General features: G+C 44.4%; 1 protein-coding gene across 11 annotated transcripts in view; it reads left to right on the top strand.

Moving 5' to 3' along the window:
* The first annotated feature begins 9,179 nt into the window (after positions 1–9,179).
* Positions 9,180–16,798, top strand: part of VBP1 (VHL binding protein 1) — a 40,933-nt gene continuing 33,314 nt past the window's right edge. For 2 of the 11 annotated variants that reach the window (XM_064669829.1, XM_064669828.1), the window contains exon 1: positions 9,180–9,764. In XM_064669829.1, coding sequence (XP_064525899.1) covers positions 9,632–9,764 — 133 coding nt within the window. In that variant the 5' untranslated portion in view covers positions 9,180–9,631. The remainder of the gene's footprint in view (positions 9,765–16,798) is intronic. The other 9 variants (XM_064669834.1, XM_064669827.1, XM_064669835.1 and 6 more) reach the window with 8 other exon arrangements.

Raw genomic sequence — 16,798 nt, 5'->3', positions numbered from 1 at the left:
TCTCTCACACGGAACACGGAGGCATGTGGGGACTGGCCTGGAGCTGCACCATTCCTGCAGGAATACCAGAGTTCCCATTTCTGTGTCTGCCTGGCTGCCCAGTGCCTACCCTGCTGTGCCTGAGCACACCAAACCCTGGGAGTCTGTGCCCCCCCCCAGCAGCTCACTGTGCTGACTGAGACAACAGGATGGGAAGGGGAGAGGAAAATGCCTGTTTTCCCTGTCATCTCCTCCCATGCAGGGCTGCCTGGTGGCAGATGTGTTGCCTGTGGGATTTATTGCAATATTGGCCATGGGTTTTGGTTTGCCAGAAGTGGGTACCAACACACCAGCCACTCCTGCTGCACTGAGATGGGGCTGGTGACACCGACCCTGCAGCTCCTCACCACCAGCAGTGCCAGTGCTGCTGCTTCAGCATTCTGGGACACAGCAAGACAGAGGTGTGAGCACTGAATGAGCTGGAAATGCCTTGGTATAAATATCTCCCCTCCAGTGCCTTGGGCTCCGTGTCACAGGGAGATAACCAGCAGTATCTAGCTGTGCCCAGGCACGGGGCTGCTCTGAGCTCGGATGCTCCAGCCACAGGGTGGGAACCTGGCAACACCCAGACACTTTAAGGTGGAAGGGCCCCAAGCCACACCACGGCCATCTGCTCCATGACTCTGCTTCTCAGCACTATCAGTTTTGCATGCAAGAAGCTTTGCAGTCCCCGTTCTTGTTATTTTTACCATGTTTTACCTTCTGAGGCAGGCAGACAGCTGTCCATGTTAATGCAGTTGTTTTCACCCTGTGACACAGGGGCTTCTGCAGTCACTGGACAGTTCCCCACACACCCCGAGGAGGGTGGTGTTCCCAGGCACCAGATACAGTGACACCCATCTGTGGAGGGGAACACAGTGCCCCTCACAGCTAATCTTGGTCTGGAGTTAGTCGGTTGCCCCCAATCCAAACCCACAACCCGCTGCCCGTTGGACACCAGCTCTGCACCCACCCTGGTCTGGTGGCAGGAGGCACTGCTGTGAAGGTGGACTCAGCTGATGGCACTCCAGCTGCCTGGCAGCCTCTGCAGCCCTCCCACAGCCCCATGGCCTTCTCAGCTTCTCCTGGAGGAGAAAGTGATGCCTTTTCCTTCACGAGCTCAATTCACAGGTAGCCCTGCCGTGGCCATGCTCATGCTGGCTGCTCTTGAGTGAGGTTTTGCTGCTCCCCCCTTGCAGGGTCACTGTGGTTTTCCCAAGGATGCAAGAGGGGACACAGAAACCACCATCATCTTCTCTAGCACATCTTCTGCTGGGCACAGGGACACCTGCAGACAAAGACCACTTTTTCATGACACTGCAGAGCCCAGTTCCCTCCAGTGCCTCCGACTGCATCACCCTGTAACACCAACCCCACTGCTGTGTGAGGAATGGAAGCCTCATCCATCACTAACAAAGTGTGTGTACTTGCATAGTAAATCCCACACTTGCATTCAGCAGAGAAAAAAGCTGTCAGAAGTGGGGATTTATTACCGTTTGCCAGTATTCTCTTTCCATTTTTGCTGATTAATTTTATACATAGAAGGGGAACTCTTGCAAAAACAGGATTGCAGTTGTGCTGTGCCATTTAAGGGCATAGGGATGGTGAGACACATGGGAAAAGGGATGATATTGAATAGACATGATGGTGTAGTTGGAGAACCAGCTATTTTACAGCGGATATTTTGTACACCCGTTGTCACCTCTGGGATGATGATGGCTTGTGTAAAAAGAAGGGAAGAGTGCAGAAAGGGACATGGCACTGTCTGCTTGGCTGACTTTCTAAAAATATCATGTTCAGCTCTGTCATCTGCATGGTCAGCACGGCAGCTTCTCCTGTCCCTGCCAGGCTGATGGGATCTTATTTTCAACATGTTTTCCTGTAAGATCACACTCCATCCAACCCCTCTCCAGTAATCCTTGAGCCCACTGCCCATCTTACTCTCAAAGGAGTGAATGTCTGGAAAATATTAAGGTCTTGCAAATTTTGTGAGAGCAGGTAATCAGACTGAGGAAAAAAAAAAAGAGGCAAGAGAATGAATTAAACCCTGGGAAAGAACTTTAATGGGAGTCGGTGGCTTATTAGACACCAGAAAATCCACTCTTTAGTCAAGGTTTCTCTCTCATGTGGATTTGCTGGTGTTTAATAAAGCGTGAACTCCCGTTAAAGCTTTTCCTGTGGTTGGAACATTCACAATGTGTGGCTTCTCTGATGTCTTTTAAGCAGCAGAGTTGTGCTGCAGCCTTGGAGAATGCAGTCAGTCCCCAGGCATAAACCCACAGAAAATTATTTACTAGTTTATTTATTAGTTCTGTGGCACATGGGACTGCTTGTTATATCCAGTGTTTCCCCATAAAAACAGACAAAAGGACAAGTGGGAAAGGCAGGTTTTGTTTGGTGGAAGACATCTTACCCCATCCCACCCAACAGTACCTGCTGCAGCACCAGCTCAGGCTCCTTCCCCCACTCTGACCAGCCCTTCATCTGTCTCTAGAGGTTCTCAGCTCTCTCCATAAATGCCCCAGTTTTGGTTAAATTCTTAGTGCTTGTGCTACGTGCTAAATTCGATTATCTTGATTTGGTTTATTTTAATTTGTATAAAAGAATTTATTCCTGCATAAAAAAATAAAAATAAAAAAATCCATCCCCTGGATGATTTTGAAACCACTGTGTTTCAATGGCATTGACTTGGTGCTCATTCCATCAGCAAGGACAGGTAATGAGAATAAGCATTTTGGTTTCAGAACACTTGAAACTGTACTGTTTGCATCTAATTCTATTTCTCCCTGTCAGGATCAGCTTTTCAGAGGTTTGTGAACACTTAGTAATACAGCGAGATGCCTTGAGGGCATCTCACAAGTGCCTTAACTCCTTTGTCCATGCCTTTTTTTTCTAGATAAAATGTATGTGCTGGTTTGCCCTTATCTTCCATTTCACTGACACACTCAAGGAATTTTATGTTTTGAGATGGAAGGTTTTCCTTTATAAACATCCGCACCTTTGTCCCTATTTATTTCTGCTTAGCCCCATGTCCCATGTTTATTGTCATTTTTTGTTCCCATTTATTTATTTGATATGAAACTAATGCCCATTGGGCCACAATTTCCAGGAATGCTTTAAATTGATTTTAATACAAGATTGTTTTCTATTGGCAGTGTTATATTTTTTTGGAGGTTGTGCTGTCTCCTTCCTCCGTTGCCATGGTGCAGCCCCATCAGCATCCCCTAGCCCCCCCAAATCCTTCTTCCCCAAGTCAGGTATGCTCCTTTTCCTTGGCAGGGATAGAAACATTGCAGGTCCAGTTTGGACCACAATTTGTATAATTTTATTAGGTTGATGATTTTAGCTTTCTTGCTTCTCCAATGTTTATTGAGTCTGAGGTTAAAATGATCAGTGTTAGAGCAGGGAATGCCTCTCCTGCTCCTGACCTAGGGTCCTCCAAGCAGCAACCTCTGGTGTTTCCAAAACATCACCGGTTACAGCCTCAGGCATATGGCTGCAGCACCTGCATCACACCTTGTCTTAGCATTCGGACATCTTAGCCTCACAGAAAGGCCCCTGAAATGAATTCCAAGGTGATGGAAACAATGGATGAATACTTTTGTCTGCTGTCAACCCATACCCTCTGAAATGTTTGGAGCAGGGCTAGCAATGCCATTTCCTCAGGTGACAATCACATTTCATTAGGTGTTTGCTAACAAACAGCAGTGACTGTCCATATCAAAACTGTTCATATGTAGATACACACATACACAAACAGGATTCTGTAAAATAAACAAGGCTTGTCCTGGGACAGTCCCAAAACCAGAACAGAGCCCTCCTCCCATAAACCAAGACTAATCTTCTAAGACTAAACTTTGGATCCTGAATTTTTATGAGATCCCTCACTCAGCTCCTGCTTTTAAAAACCCTTCTCATAAACCTACTTAGAAAGTAACAGACCAAACCAGGACAGGTTGAAGTGATTATATTACACCAATTACATCATATTGTAGTATTTATTTTTCTTTCTCTTTAAAAAACAATACCAAATTGTAATATCAAGCAGGGAAGTCAGAGAAAGGGGACTTCCATGACCCTTGGCTGAATGCTCAGTAAGAACCAGAACAGCTTCTTCACCAAACAGAAACACTTTCACAGGGAAGTACTTTAGAAATAAAGCAGAAATCTTCTCAAATATGTTGTTATTGACAGCCATACACCTGCAGGGAACACAATGAGCCTAGGGGCAGGAACGGCAGCCAGCTGCTGCAGTGGGAGCCACAGGACTCCTGCCTTTCTGCCTCCCAGCACTTTTGTAATTGTGGCGTAACTCCAGATTAGTTTTTCCTTCCTCTTCTTTCTTGTCCTCTTTTTTTTCTGCCTTCTCTATGCAAAGTCAGCAATTCAAAAGTTCAAACTTCACCAGCAGTGAGGTTTGAGAGGCAGAAGTTGGAGATGGCTGAGAGCTGGAGGGAGGGCTCCCGGTGCCAAGCCCTGCCCAGGCCACTGCTCCTCGGTGGGGGCTGGATGGAAGGAAGGGGCAAAGGAAGTGTGACCTACCCCTGTGTGACAGGAGAGGAGCAAACCAGCATGTGGCTTTTAGCAGTCCTACGCTGTTTAGCACAGATTTCATGTCTGCAGGGCTCTTGGAAAAGGGGCTTAAAGGCCACAGGGATTGTGTCCAATTTTTGCATCTTGTGGGCTCCAAAACCAGCCCTGAAGCAATCCTGATCACAACACAGCACCTATTGAGTTGAGGTCCTGGAGGAAGGGGCTCATGTTCTCATATTTTGCAGCTATCCAAGGTTTGGATGAATTCAGCTGTAGAGAGACCCAGTTCTGAAGCTCAACTTCTTATCAACATCTTATACCTCAGAGAGAATAAAGATCTTTAAAGGAAACTGTCAGAATATGGTGCCCAAAAATCCAAGTTGTTCAACAATATGTGGAGCTTTTTTCTCTCGTGTCTCTGTTAGAAGAGAATTAGTTAACACTGAAACTCACTCTGGCTTTTTAGATGATGCTGATGACTTGTTTCTCTCCCAGAAACCTCCACATCCAGTAGCCAATTTCAACCACACCTGACAGCAATAAAGATCCCCAATCCGCTCTGCTTTGTCAAGACTCATGGAAAACAGGGAGCCAAGCAGAAGAGACTCTCGGTGCCCCTGCAGGGAGAAAGGCTGGGGCAGGGATTCACTCATTGGAGGCTGGAGTGCTGGGTCAGAAAATCAGCATTGAGCCCATATTGCAGCCTCCAGGAACTCCGTCTCTTCCACTGCCACAGCTGCTTGGGAGCTGTGTTTCCTTTCCTTGCAGGCTACTGTGGAATCAAGGTGTTCCTCAGACACCTCAGTGGCCTGAACTGTGAGAGAAGTAGCTTTGCTTACCGCTCACCCTTCCATTCAGATGTCTTACTGGCCACCAGGAAAAATGCTAATGACAACAGTTGAACTCTCCTGAGTTTAAATTGGGATTGAACAAGTCTGATTAAATTTAGTTTCACAATTTTAGATCACAATCACAGTATTTACAAAAAAAAAAAAAAAAGCAAAGATTTTTATCTCAACTCTATCAGCAAAACAACAGCCACCAGTAAGGTAGGTTCTGCAATATTTTGGACTCAGTGCTGTTGAACAGATGGTATTTATTGACAAACCTGCTGCTGAACTGTTTGCATTCCCAGGGCTGTAGGTGCAGTCAGCCCAAAGCATATTCACTACTCATTACTAAAATACTCATTTCCCTGGAAAACCATCTGTGTCATTCAGTCATGGCAGAAGCCCAGAAACATCCGTTCCCTCCACTAACACAACCCCCCAAGCACTATTTATGTGCATCCATGCCTGGACTGCAATTCCCTCATTACCTGCCCTACAGTAAACAGAGGGCAGCAAAATGAATGAGAGGTAAACTGCACATATAATTTCCAGCTTTCATCTTTACAAAAAGGAACTAAAACATAGGCGCAGAAAAGTGGCCAAGAGCAAGACTTGTTCCATTAGATTGAAGGGCAGTCTCTCCTACTAAGTAACAAGGGACAGGACAAGAGGAAATAGCCTCAAGTTGTGTCAGGCGAGATTTAGACTGGATATCAGGAAAAATTTCTTCACCAAAAGGGTTGTCAAGCATTGGAACATGCTGCCCAGGGCAGTGGTGAAGTCACTATCCCTTAAGGTATTTAAAAGATATGTAGAGTGGCACTTAGGGACATGGTTTAGTGGTGAACTTGGCAGTGCTGGCTTAGTGGTTGGACTTAATGATCTTAAAGGTCTTTCCAACCTAAATGATTCTGTGACTCTACCTGCAGCCATCCATGCTGTGCACAGGATGGCTTGAACCCAGAACAAGTCAATGTGCTGACTGAAGAGGGACATTTGAACTCATATTTGGGCCTGACTACCACATCAAGTAAAGACAGAGCCATGGTAATGGGGAAAACTCAACTCATTTTATGTGAAATTTAGGCTTCCTAATATGGAATAAAATAAGTGAGTCGCTACTGGGGGAGGAGGTAGCACAGAATAGCCACTGTGCTTCAGCTCATACTCTCCTTTATTGCAAAACAGCTTCCCTGTTTAGACAGGCCCTAAGAGATGTAGACATGTGTAATGTGTATTTAATCTTTCCATCTCTTCTTTTCTTACTGTTTTGATGTTTCCTCAGGCTTTGAAGATTCAAGATCTTTATTTCCCAGAAACTACAAGCCTTAAAACAAAAATAAGGCAGCTGGAAACTGCCTGCTGCCAGCCAGGCTAAAGAGTTTGTAACTTTTTCCAGCACAGGAAATGTTCAATATTTTAATAGCAGTGACCATGTTTTAATGCATTTATGCCCTTAGGGCTATAGAAATCCTTCATTCACATTACTCACCCCCGTTCATAGGACCACTAATACTTGTTCAGTGTCATTGTGCTTTTCAACGGTATTGAAAGAGACCCTGCTTGCCTGTTGTTGTCTTTATACATGTATCGGGGCAGACTGGAATGGAGTTAATTTTCCCCATAACTGCCCTCATAGAAATACACCCTGTAAGCCATGTAAACCCACCCTGTAAGCCATGTAAACCCTGAAACACTATCCTAGGCCTTGACAGGTACATTTTGTGGTGACATGGTACCCCAGAAAGAATTGAATCTGACAATGGGACTAATTTCCAAAATAATCTCATGAACTCCTGGGCTAAGAAACACATCATTGAGTGGGTATATCACATCCCCTATCACCCATAATCATACTGAAAGATTGAGAGATATGATGGACTGTTAAAGACTATGTTGACAGTGTTGGACAGTGGGGCATGGAAGCAGTGAGATATAAATTTAACAGAAGCCACTTGGCTGGTTAACACCAGATTGGCTAAACCTCCTGGTCCTGCCCAAACAAAACCCCTATATACTGTGGAAGGAGAAGAGGTACCCATAGTACACCTAGGGAATGTTTCCTGCTTTACTGCTTTTATACGTGTATTGCAATAGCAGATGGTTGGGTGTGTGTCTAGCCCACATATTTATGGAGCATCTCACTTTAGGGATAATGTAAGCAATAGAGCTTGAATCAGTACCCTAAAATATGACTTGACTGTCAGAAGCTGCTAGAGTCTTGTTTATTACACTCGTATTCAACAGCCTCCTTATTAGTCTTACTTTTTGTGGTTTTACTTCAAAGTTGTAACCTAAAATAACTATTGCTGTGTTCCATCATTTATGTGTTCACACTTACATTAATGTACTATAAATGCAGAAGTTAAGAAAATACTCTTCCGTGGAATGGCCTGGGAAGAGTGTTCTGATTGAGTAGTAGTGACGCTGCAATTTTTTCCTCACTGTATAGGGTTTGGCTGGGATGGATTTAGTTTTCCCCATGGCAGCCCCTATAGGGCTGTGCTGGATACCAGTAGCTGCAAAGGTGTTGAGAACCCACCAGTGGTTTGGCTACAGTTTGGTAGCAGGCTGGGGGGCAGTCTCTCCTCCCAAGTAAAAAGTGATAGCACAAGAAGAAATGGCCTCAAGTTGTGCCAGGGGAGGTTTAGATTGCATATCAAGAAAAAAATTCTTCACCAAAAGGGTTGTCAAGCCCACGATCAGGCTTCACAGGGCAGTGGTGGAGTCACCATCCCTGGAGGGATTTAAAAGACATATAGATGTGGCACTTGGAGACACAGCTGGGCTTGGCAGTGCCAGGTTGATGGTTGGACTCTATGAGCTTAGGGGTCTTTTCCAACCTAAATGATTCTCTAGTTCCATGAAACAGGCTCAGCAGAGGAGGTTGGGCTCTTTTTTTCCAAATGTTACTTCTGCAATCAAAGTCTGCAAGAGAAAAGTTTTCTGAGGAGCTTTTATTCTTTCTCCTCAACCTGCGAGGGAGTTTCCCTCCATGAGGTCCTTCCGCACCTCTGCTTCCCTGCAGACCGATGCTGCTGTGCTGGGCTCCACAGGAACACTCATCCCACCAAAATCTAGTAGAACCTGGACTACCAGAGGGTGTGCCTGCCCATGGCAGGGGGGTGGAACTAGGTGGTCTCCAAGGTCCCTTCCAACCCAGGCCATTCTATAAGTCTGTGATGAAAATCTGATTTCAAGCCCTGTTCGATCATTCTCTCTGCCACCCCTCAACAGCCCAACCCCAGGCTCTGCTGCTGGTGCTTCTCTCAATGCTGGACACGCCGTGACGACCGGGCAGGTTTTATTTTTAATGTCACACCCATGCATAGAACAAAGAGCTCTCAGGCAACTCCAACAGGAGGCTGTTGCCAGGAGAGGGTCGGCAACCAACGACAGGCCAAGAGGACATAGTCTCAAGCTGTGCCAGTGGAGGTTTAGGCTGGGCATTAGGAGGAATTCCTTCACAGGAAGGGTGATTGGACATTGAAATGGGCTGCCCAGGGAGGCAGTGGAGTCACCGTCCCTGGAGGCACGTAAGGAAAGACCGGACATGGCGCTCAGTGTCATGGTCCGGTTGACACGGTGGTGTTCGGTCATAGGTCGGACTCGACGATCTCAGAGGCCTTTTCCAACCTAATTGATTCCGTGATTCTGGGGGCGGCGGGTCACGGAGCACCCGACCTATACCTGGGGCGGGACAGCTGAGGCCCGGCGGGAGGGGCTCCGGCCCCACTCCCGCGGGATCCTGCCCCTCTCCTGCCCTCTCCTGCCCCTCCGGCCCCTCTCCAGCCCCATTCCCGCCGGGCTCCGGCCCCGCTCAGGGGCGGCGGGGCGGGAGCGGGGCGGGCGCGCGGTCACCTGACGCCGCGGCCGCCGCCATTTTGTCTGTGAGCGCAAATGTGAAAGGGAAAGCCGGGGCGCACCCGCGGGAGGAGCAGCGGCAGCGCCGAGCGGCGCCGGGAGCCGGGGGAGCACCGGGAGCACCGCTGCCGGGAGCCGGGGGATCGCCACCGCTGGGAGCCGAGGGAGCACCGCCGCCGCAGCGCGGAGCAGCGGGAAGAGCCCCCGTGGCGGCGGCGGCGGCGGCCGAGAGGAGCCGCTGAGGCGGAGCCCGGCGAGCGCTCCCGCCGGAGGGAGCCGCCGGCGCCCTTCCCCCGGGAGGCTGCGCTCGCCCCCGGCCTTGCGGGGGAGCCGCCGCCCCGGCCTTGCGGGGGGACCGCGGGGGAGCCGCCGGCAGGGCCGCGGCAATGATGTCGGGGCAGTCGATCACCGACCGCATCACGGCGGCGCAGCACAGCGTGACCGGCTCGGCCGTGGCCAAGGCTGTGTGCAAGGCGACGACCCACGAGGTGATGGGCCCCAAGAAGAAGCACCTGGACTGTGAGTAGGACCTGGCGGCGGGGCCGGGCTTGGAGCTCCGGGGCGGCTTTGCTGCTCTGGGGCTGCGGGCGGGCGGGAGGCGAGAGCCGGCCGCTCGCACTTGGGGGGGGTGTCGTGTAAATCTGGGTGGATCTGAGTGCCGTGAGCTCCAGAACTTATTTTCCACGTGGAGGGAGTGAGGTTTGTAACGCCCTGTGGCGCCCGGGAAGCAAAAATATTCCAACCTCACGAGCTCTTGTGAGAGCTTCTTAGCTCGTGTGCTCTGGCTGTAGTAGTGCTTGTTAATCCGGCACCTGGGGAAAAGGTGGGTTTACTGCTGTGAGCCAGAATGCAATTTTTTTAAGCACTGTTCTGTCCTTCTGTGCATCCGCTGGACTGCAGCCGGTTAAATATTTCTGTCGTTTCCCGAAATATCACAGCGTTTTGTCTTGCGGCTCGTGAAACGGGGTAAAAAGATTAGGAGCGAGGTAAAGGGAAGGGCGTAGGTGGACCAGTGGATTTCTCCTCGATAAGAGTATGTTGCCGCTGATATATTTAATATGTTAAAACTCCCCTCTGTGTACCAAAAGGTGTAGAAAGTTACCCTTGAACTCTACAACAGTATCAGTGGTGTGGCTTCGCTTCAGGTTTTAATAACGGGATATCAATCGCAGTTGCTGTTTGCTCAGAAGGGCAGTGAATGCTTCAAACCTTGCTCGTTGCACAGCACACCTGTTCCCCAGCTAGTAAATGGGAAATAAGTGTGTGTTTCCATTAGGGAGAGAGATAAAGGCGTAAAGCCTTTTGCCCGTTTCTAGTTTTGCAGCCCTCGTGCAAATTGAAGGTACTAAAGGGAGTCTGCTGTTGAGGCTCTCTGAAGAAACACTGTAGGTTTTATGTGGTTTGAGGGTAGTTTGGCTGTGTGATGCTGTGACGCTCGTCTGTTCATACAGACTTGTGCGAGACCATTCGATGTGGATCAAACAGTTAAAAATAACCAAATATATATTTCATTTGTTACTGATCTGAATGGGTGGGATCCAGCTACAGTAGTGAATATTGCAGCTACTGTGTTGAAATGAAAAGCTTTAAGAGTGGGTAACTGACAATTTCTTTTTTAAAGACACCTTTTTGCATTACCTTATTTTATCTTGTCTTGTGTTGTGCCTGTGGTAGAACAAGTTAATGAGGTAACCCTTGAGTCCAGAAATGGCAACATAACAGGAAGCCAGAAAGTGGTGGCAGTTTGCTCAATAGTTTGAAAGCTTTTGAATCTTAAAAGAGGTAGTGTGTTGTTTGAAAATATCCTTAAAATAATGTCATCTACCAGAAGTCACCCCCAAAAAATAAGAAAATGGAAACATGTAAAAATTCCTGAGAATAAAATAAACTGAGATTGCTTTTTGACTAACAAGTTCCTCTGAATGTGTTTTGATCTAAGGCTGTTTAGAGCTGTCACTCAGTCTCTCCTGAAGGTCCCCTTCTGTGATGAGTTCTATGTTCTGGTGTAATTTACTTGCTCAGACTTTGGTCTAAGACAAACAAAAATCTTCTTCTTGTGACTAGTGTCTGAAATACAGGAATACTTTGGTGGGGTGGGGAAAAAAGATGTGAAATATGGTACCTCAAATATGTCTGTAAAGGGGTTTAAAAAAATCCCAATGAACATGCTCCAATCTTCACTGAGCATATCCAGGCACTGCTTTTCAAACATCTGCAACCCTTTGAGTGGCACTTCTTAATTTTTCACTTGTACACAAGACTTCCTTTTATTAAATATGAGCAGGTAAATACTAAATACTGTCTTCTCTGGAAAAATCACAGAGTATATGTTTTCCAAGATACAGTGCAAGTACTTCCCAATTTAAGTAAATTATGGACAAAAATATAGCTTGGATTTAATGTAAAATACTGGTAGTTGTACCCTGGTCACTACATGTGTGTGTCATTCAAAATGATACACCATCTGGTACTATTTGTAATTGCTACTCAGGAAAAAGCTTTAACAAGAACATTTTTTTGAGAGTTGCTATAGTTGTATCAGGGATTGTGGAGGGGTATCAGTTTGTGCACTCTGTTCAGATTAATTCTGAAAATCCCCTTATTGCCAAGTTTTCTCAGCAAGAAGAACTGTCATATGACAACATAGGTTTTTACAGGAAAATGTTATATATGCAGTGTGTGAACTAGTATTTAAGAGTCTTGGGGTTTGTCTGACTACTAATTGCTGAGTAGTATAGTCATATTTTTCTTGAAGAGTGAAAAAACACCCACAAAAAACCCATCCCCAAAACCTAAGCAATGTCAATGGGAATACTTGGGGATTTACCTTTTAAAGTAGGTCACGGTGTCCTAAATAAGTCAGCAGATCTATTTCTGTAGTATTTTGTAATATTTTCGGATAATACAAAATGTCATATAGAGGCTGATCTTTCCACTTAGTGGAGCACCTGAAGGTCTTGTCTCATCTTTCCCAGTGTGGATTCTCTCACTACCCTCAGCCTCCTGAGTCTGGTTTGCAGTGGAATGGGGCTGTTATGCTTTTGGAGACAAACCTCTTCTTGTCTAACTACTGAAGAGTCATAATAAAAAAAGGATAAATTAAAGCTGTAGCCAAGTTGGTAACTGGCAGAGTAGACTTGTGTGTAGACTGAAATTTAGAAAAATATAACCCCCTAAATCAATTGCATCTTAAACTTTTAAATGAACACAGTAATAATGGAAAAAGCAACTCCTGCTTAACTTGTATAGAGCCCACTTAAGAACAGCAGGGAAGGGGAAAGTAGTTAATGTTACTCATTAAAACTTAAAACTCCTATACAAACACAAGCTTTGGAAATCTTGTTAGAAGTGGTAATTCAGGTATACAATTGTATTATTTAACAGAATTAGTCTCTTAAGCCTGTTGTTTTAGGAGAAAGGGGAAGTCTCCACCAAACCATCACAAAGTATATGTTTTGCCAATAATATCACGTTATGACTGTCACAGTTTGGGGTTGATTTTGTACCTGCCTCTTTTCCCTTTTGGCCGCCAGAGCTCTTGACAGTCGGGTAAATGCTGAGGCAGTGTGGTTCTTGCAGAGATGTGTAAGTTGTGATACAGAACAAAGACGTTTTCTTGAACTCTTTACACAGATGGGTAGCTGTGTTTAATTTGAAGTTCTTTAGTAATCATTGAAGCTTTTCAGTACAATAATTGAGGAAATTTAACTTGAACAAAAAAAAAGAGTTAATATTGTTGGGATCTATCAATAGGGTTTATGTTTAGCTTTTTAAAGAAACTTTATGGGCTGTCTGTCCTGTATCCTTGTTTAGTGGGGAAGTGGGACAGAATAGCTGAATTGCTTTCTTCTGGTAAAGTAACTGGAAGTTCAGATTTAGCTGTTATTACATAACTGAAACTTAAAGATTGATCTCAATTGTTTATTAAAAGAGCACATGGGCATAAAAATATTTTTATCAGTCAGGTGCTATGTTTAAGTCTTCCAGCAAGAATTGTTGCACTCCTTGGCTACATTGAGAAAGTTTGCTGAAGTGGCTCTGATGTTTTATCTTTTGGTAATGTGTCATCTATGGTGCATCTTTCAAAAAGGAAATGTATTTTTTTTCAAGACTGTGTGACGGAAGAAAGTGGTCTTCATTTTTACATCTGTCTTAAAGCAGTTTCTGTCCTGTGACAAAATGGAAGAAATACGTGAATATTAAACCATTATGGTTGCCTTTAAGCTATGTATTTACAGTTCTCTTGAGGGAGATTCCTGACTCAAGAAAGTTATGACTTTCTTGAAAGTTGAATAGTATGTCAGTTTTTGTTAATGCCTGACTGAGAATTTTCCAAAAACCTGTTATATGTATATTTTGGGTTGGGTTTCTTTTTTATATCTGGATTTTTGCATGCTGCTCTCCAAAGAGCTGTATAGTTTCACAGATGATGTGCCAGTATTTCAGATGAGCTGTGGAAGAGAAATCCTCAGTACTCTTCTAGGCAGTAAGATTTCCACAGCTCTTCCAGGCTGCTTGAAAACCCCTATGGTGCTCTTCTGGTTTAAAGCTGTTTGATTTTTTTTTCTTCTTTTTTCCTTTTTTTTTTTCCCTATGTGATGTTAACATGTTTCTAAATTCCATTCTAGAAATAGCACCACAGCTTCACTTGCAGTTGAAATGATTCCTCTGGGTAATTGGCAAAATGCTTTGAGTTGTGAAGTGTTTATATAAGTAGTGCGATAAGAAAATGAGCCTCACTCACCCTATGCATTTCATTCCAGTTTTTGCTGCCAACATCCATATTACAGTTGCCCAGCTGTCAGTCTCTCAGGTGCATGTGTTCTCTTATACTCCCAGATGTATGGATTTAATAGCCTTTTCCTCCTGTGCCACCAGCTGTAACAGATCCATACAGTTGTTTCTGTGTAGATATTCCTGTTGCAGGCTTAGAAGAATCGTATTAGAAAAATGGCACTTGCTTTTCTTTTTATGGATCTCAATTGGTAGAATTGAAATGTGATGCCAGCTTTTTTTTGTTACTAGTTTTAAAATATTAATTAAAAAAATTACCCTGAGTAGGCTTATTAAAGAGTCTTTTTAAACTTGTGCTTTTGCAACACACTCTTAAGAAAAGTCCAATTTTGACCTATAAGAGATTTTTTTTCTTAGTTTAGTGTTTTAGAGATGTTCTCTTTGTCTAAGCATGTGTTCTTCAATGTTGGCAACTGTGGCTTATGTGTTTGTGTGTTGAAGGAGATTTTGGAATGAAAGATCAGGGTTTGTGTTAAGTGACATAGCTTCTTATGGAAGTAAACTTGTGCTGGCAAGATAAGCCAAAGCTTTTTTTATGGATGTGGGGCTTAAGGAGAGGTCATCAGCTACAGCATTAGGTACAGGTGTGAACAGTAGGATTCCTGTCACGTTGTGCCTGAACAGCACTGTAAGAACACTCAGTAGCAGTCCTAGACATACAAATGTGCAAGGGATCCCCCAGGTGTTCAGCATCATTTTAGGATCTGCTGGAACATCTGCTGGGAAACCTTAGGGAAGGTGAAGAGATTGAAATCTATGTGGAGAGTGCTGGCAAAATAGGAATGAAAATAGCTTGGCTAACCTGACTGGAGAGTAGAAAGGGTTTGGGTTTTAACCTGGATCTTCCCTCCCAGTTTCAGCTATTATTTAATAAGCACACTTAATATTGAAAAATCCTCAGTGAAAGATCTGACTTAGTGGTTGTGTAAAGGAAAAGGACTTTGTGCAGAAATAATATTTTCCATAGGTTATCCATGTGGTCTTTGACCTGAGCAGATCAATGGAATTTCTTTAACTGTTACCTAGTGGTGTTATAGGTATTGCTCTTTATAGAGTTTGGGGGATTCTTGTTGGTTGTTTTTTTGTTTGGTTGTTTTTTCTAAACTGAGAGTAGGACTTGTAACAGTCCTGTAACATTTCTGTGCTGGTTACAGACACTTCAGGTATTGATGCTTGCTTGGTATTTCCATGGCTGTCTGTTGTGCTTGCTTATAAACTGATTGGGTTTAGGAAGACAAACTTGCCTTAATGTGTTTTGAGACAACTACTTAGAAATGTCATAACAAAGTTCTCATTCAGTGATGATGCTGTGGAATTAATATTTAAGACTTTTCTAAGTATAAATTATGGAATTGGAACTTTCTTCATTCTGTAGGGCAGTAATTGCCTATGGACTGTTTGGACTTCTAGGTTAAAGTACTTTTTAATATGACAGAGCATCTGATGATGATACAACCATGAGAAGTGTCTACCAAATGGCTTGTTTTTTGAGAAACTTCACCTTTGTAAATATTGAACTATTTTAACACTACTCAGCAATAAGATTTTGATGTATAGCTTGCTTAAAACTTCAGGGCTTTTGTTTTTGTGCAGTTATTTCAGCATTTTTGCGTGTTACTAATAAGGGTGACAGTTTTCATCCCAGCTGCATGTTTTGTACATAGTTGGAAGCCTTTGACATCAGAGTGAAATTAGTAACTTGCTCTAATGTCCATTTTATAGCTTTCTACCTGAACAAGATAATATCTAAATTCTTTACCCTGTTAAAATTACTCTGGTTATTAAATTATTTAATCAGTGATCCTTAATCAAAGGACTTTTTGTTCCTAATAAACTGATCTTTAATTAAGATACATCTATAATATATTCTGTGCATTAGAACATATATAAATTCTAAGTGTAATATTTCTATGAGGTATTTTGTCCTAAACTATCAATGTATGAGCTCTAAGTTCACGTTTAAATTGCTTATGATAATGTAGTCTGTTCTCTACATGCTGCTTATACGACAGAGCAGTTTCAGTGGCCGTTTCAGTGGTGCCAACACCTCAGAATTCAGTTGTTTCCCAGCTTCCCAAGCACCTGCCCTTCCTCAGGTCCTCATCCAGACAAGCCACACAAACAGCAATGGGCTCTGCTACCAACAGTCTGCTCACAGGCTTGGCTTAAAGGAGAGGCCACAAAGGAAGCTTTTCAAACCAGATGTTTGTTTTACTGGCCTTGCCCAGTCCTTAGGGTGTACTTTGATCACACCTGAGCCAAATTTAGTACAGAGAGAGAACAAATGTCTGATGTGCATGTCTTGAGGGGTTTAGAGCAGTCCTGGATTCAGTTCTTTGCTCCCTTCTCAGCAAGTACCTTCTCCAGCCTTCTCAGGCAGGTGCTTTCCCATGTGTCTGCTGGAGCATGGTCTGGTTTTGTACCAATATTCTGGCAGAGGCTTGAAGCTCTGTCTCTGACCTCCCAAGTTAATGTTCTACTGTTGAGTTTATTGTCAGTCTTGGACACAAAGAGCTTTTTTATACGAAAGCCTGACACCTGCCATGATTCACCACAAATAGTCAGTAGGCTGGTGATTAGTTTTTTTTAGCTAAGTGGAAAGATGTGTAGATGCAAGTTCTTGCTCTTAATTCTTAGAGAAAGGAGCCTTATTTTACAGGTTTGTAGCATCTCATTTGCTGTCATGTGTGTCAGTACTCAGGCTTAGGTTGGAGTGGCAAAGTACTTACTGCCTGTTGATCCCATGAGGTATGGATGTC

This window comes from Pseudopipra pipra, chromosome 13, assembly GCF_036250125.1.
Source record: "Pseudopipra pipra isolate bDixPip1 chromosome 13, bDixPip1.hap1, whole genome shotgun sequence".
In the NCBI taxonomy this organism is placed as follows: Eukaryota; Metazoa; Chordata; class Aves; order Passeriformes; family Pipridae; genus Pseudopipra; species Pseudopipra pipra.
This window is presented reverse-complemented; position numbering and strand designations above follow the sequence as displayed.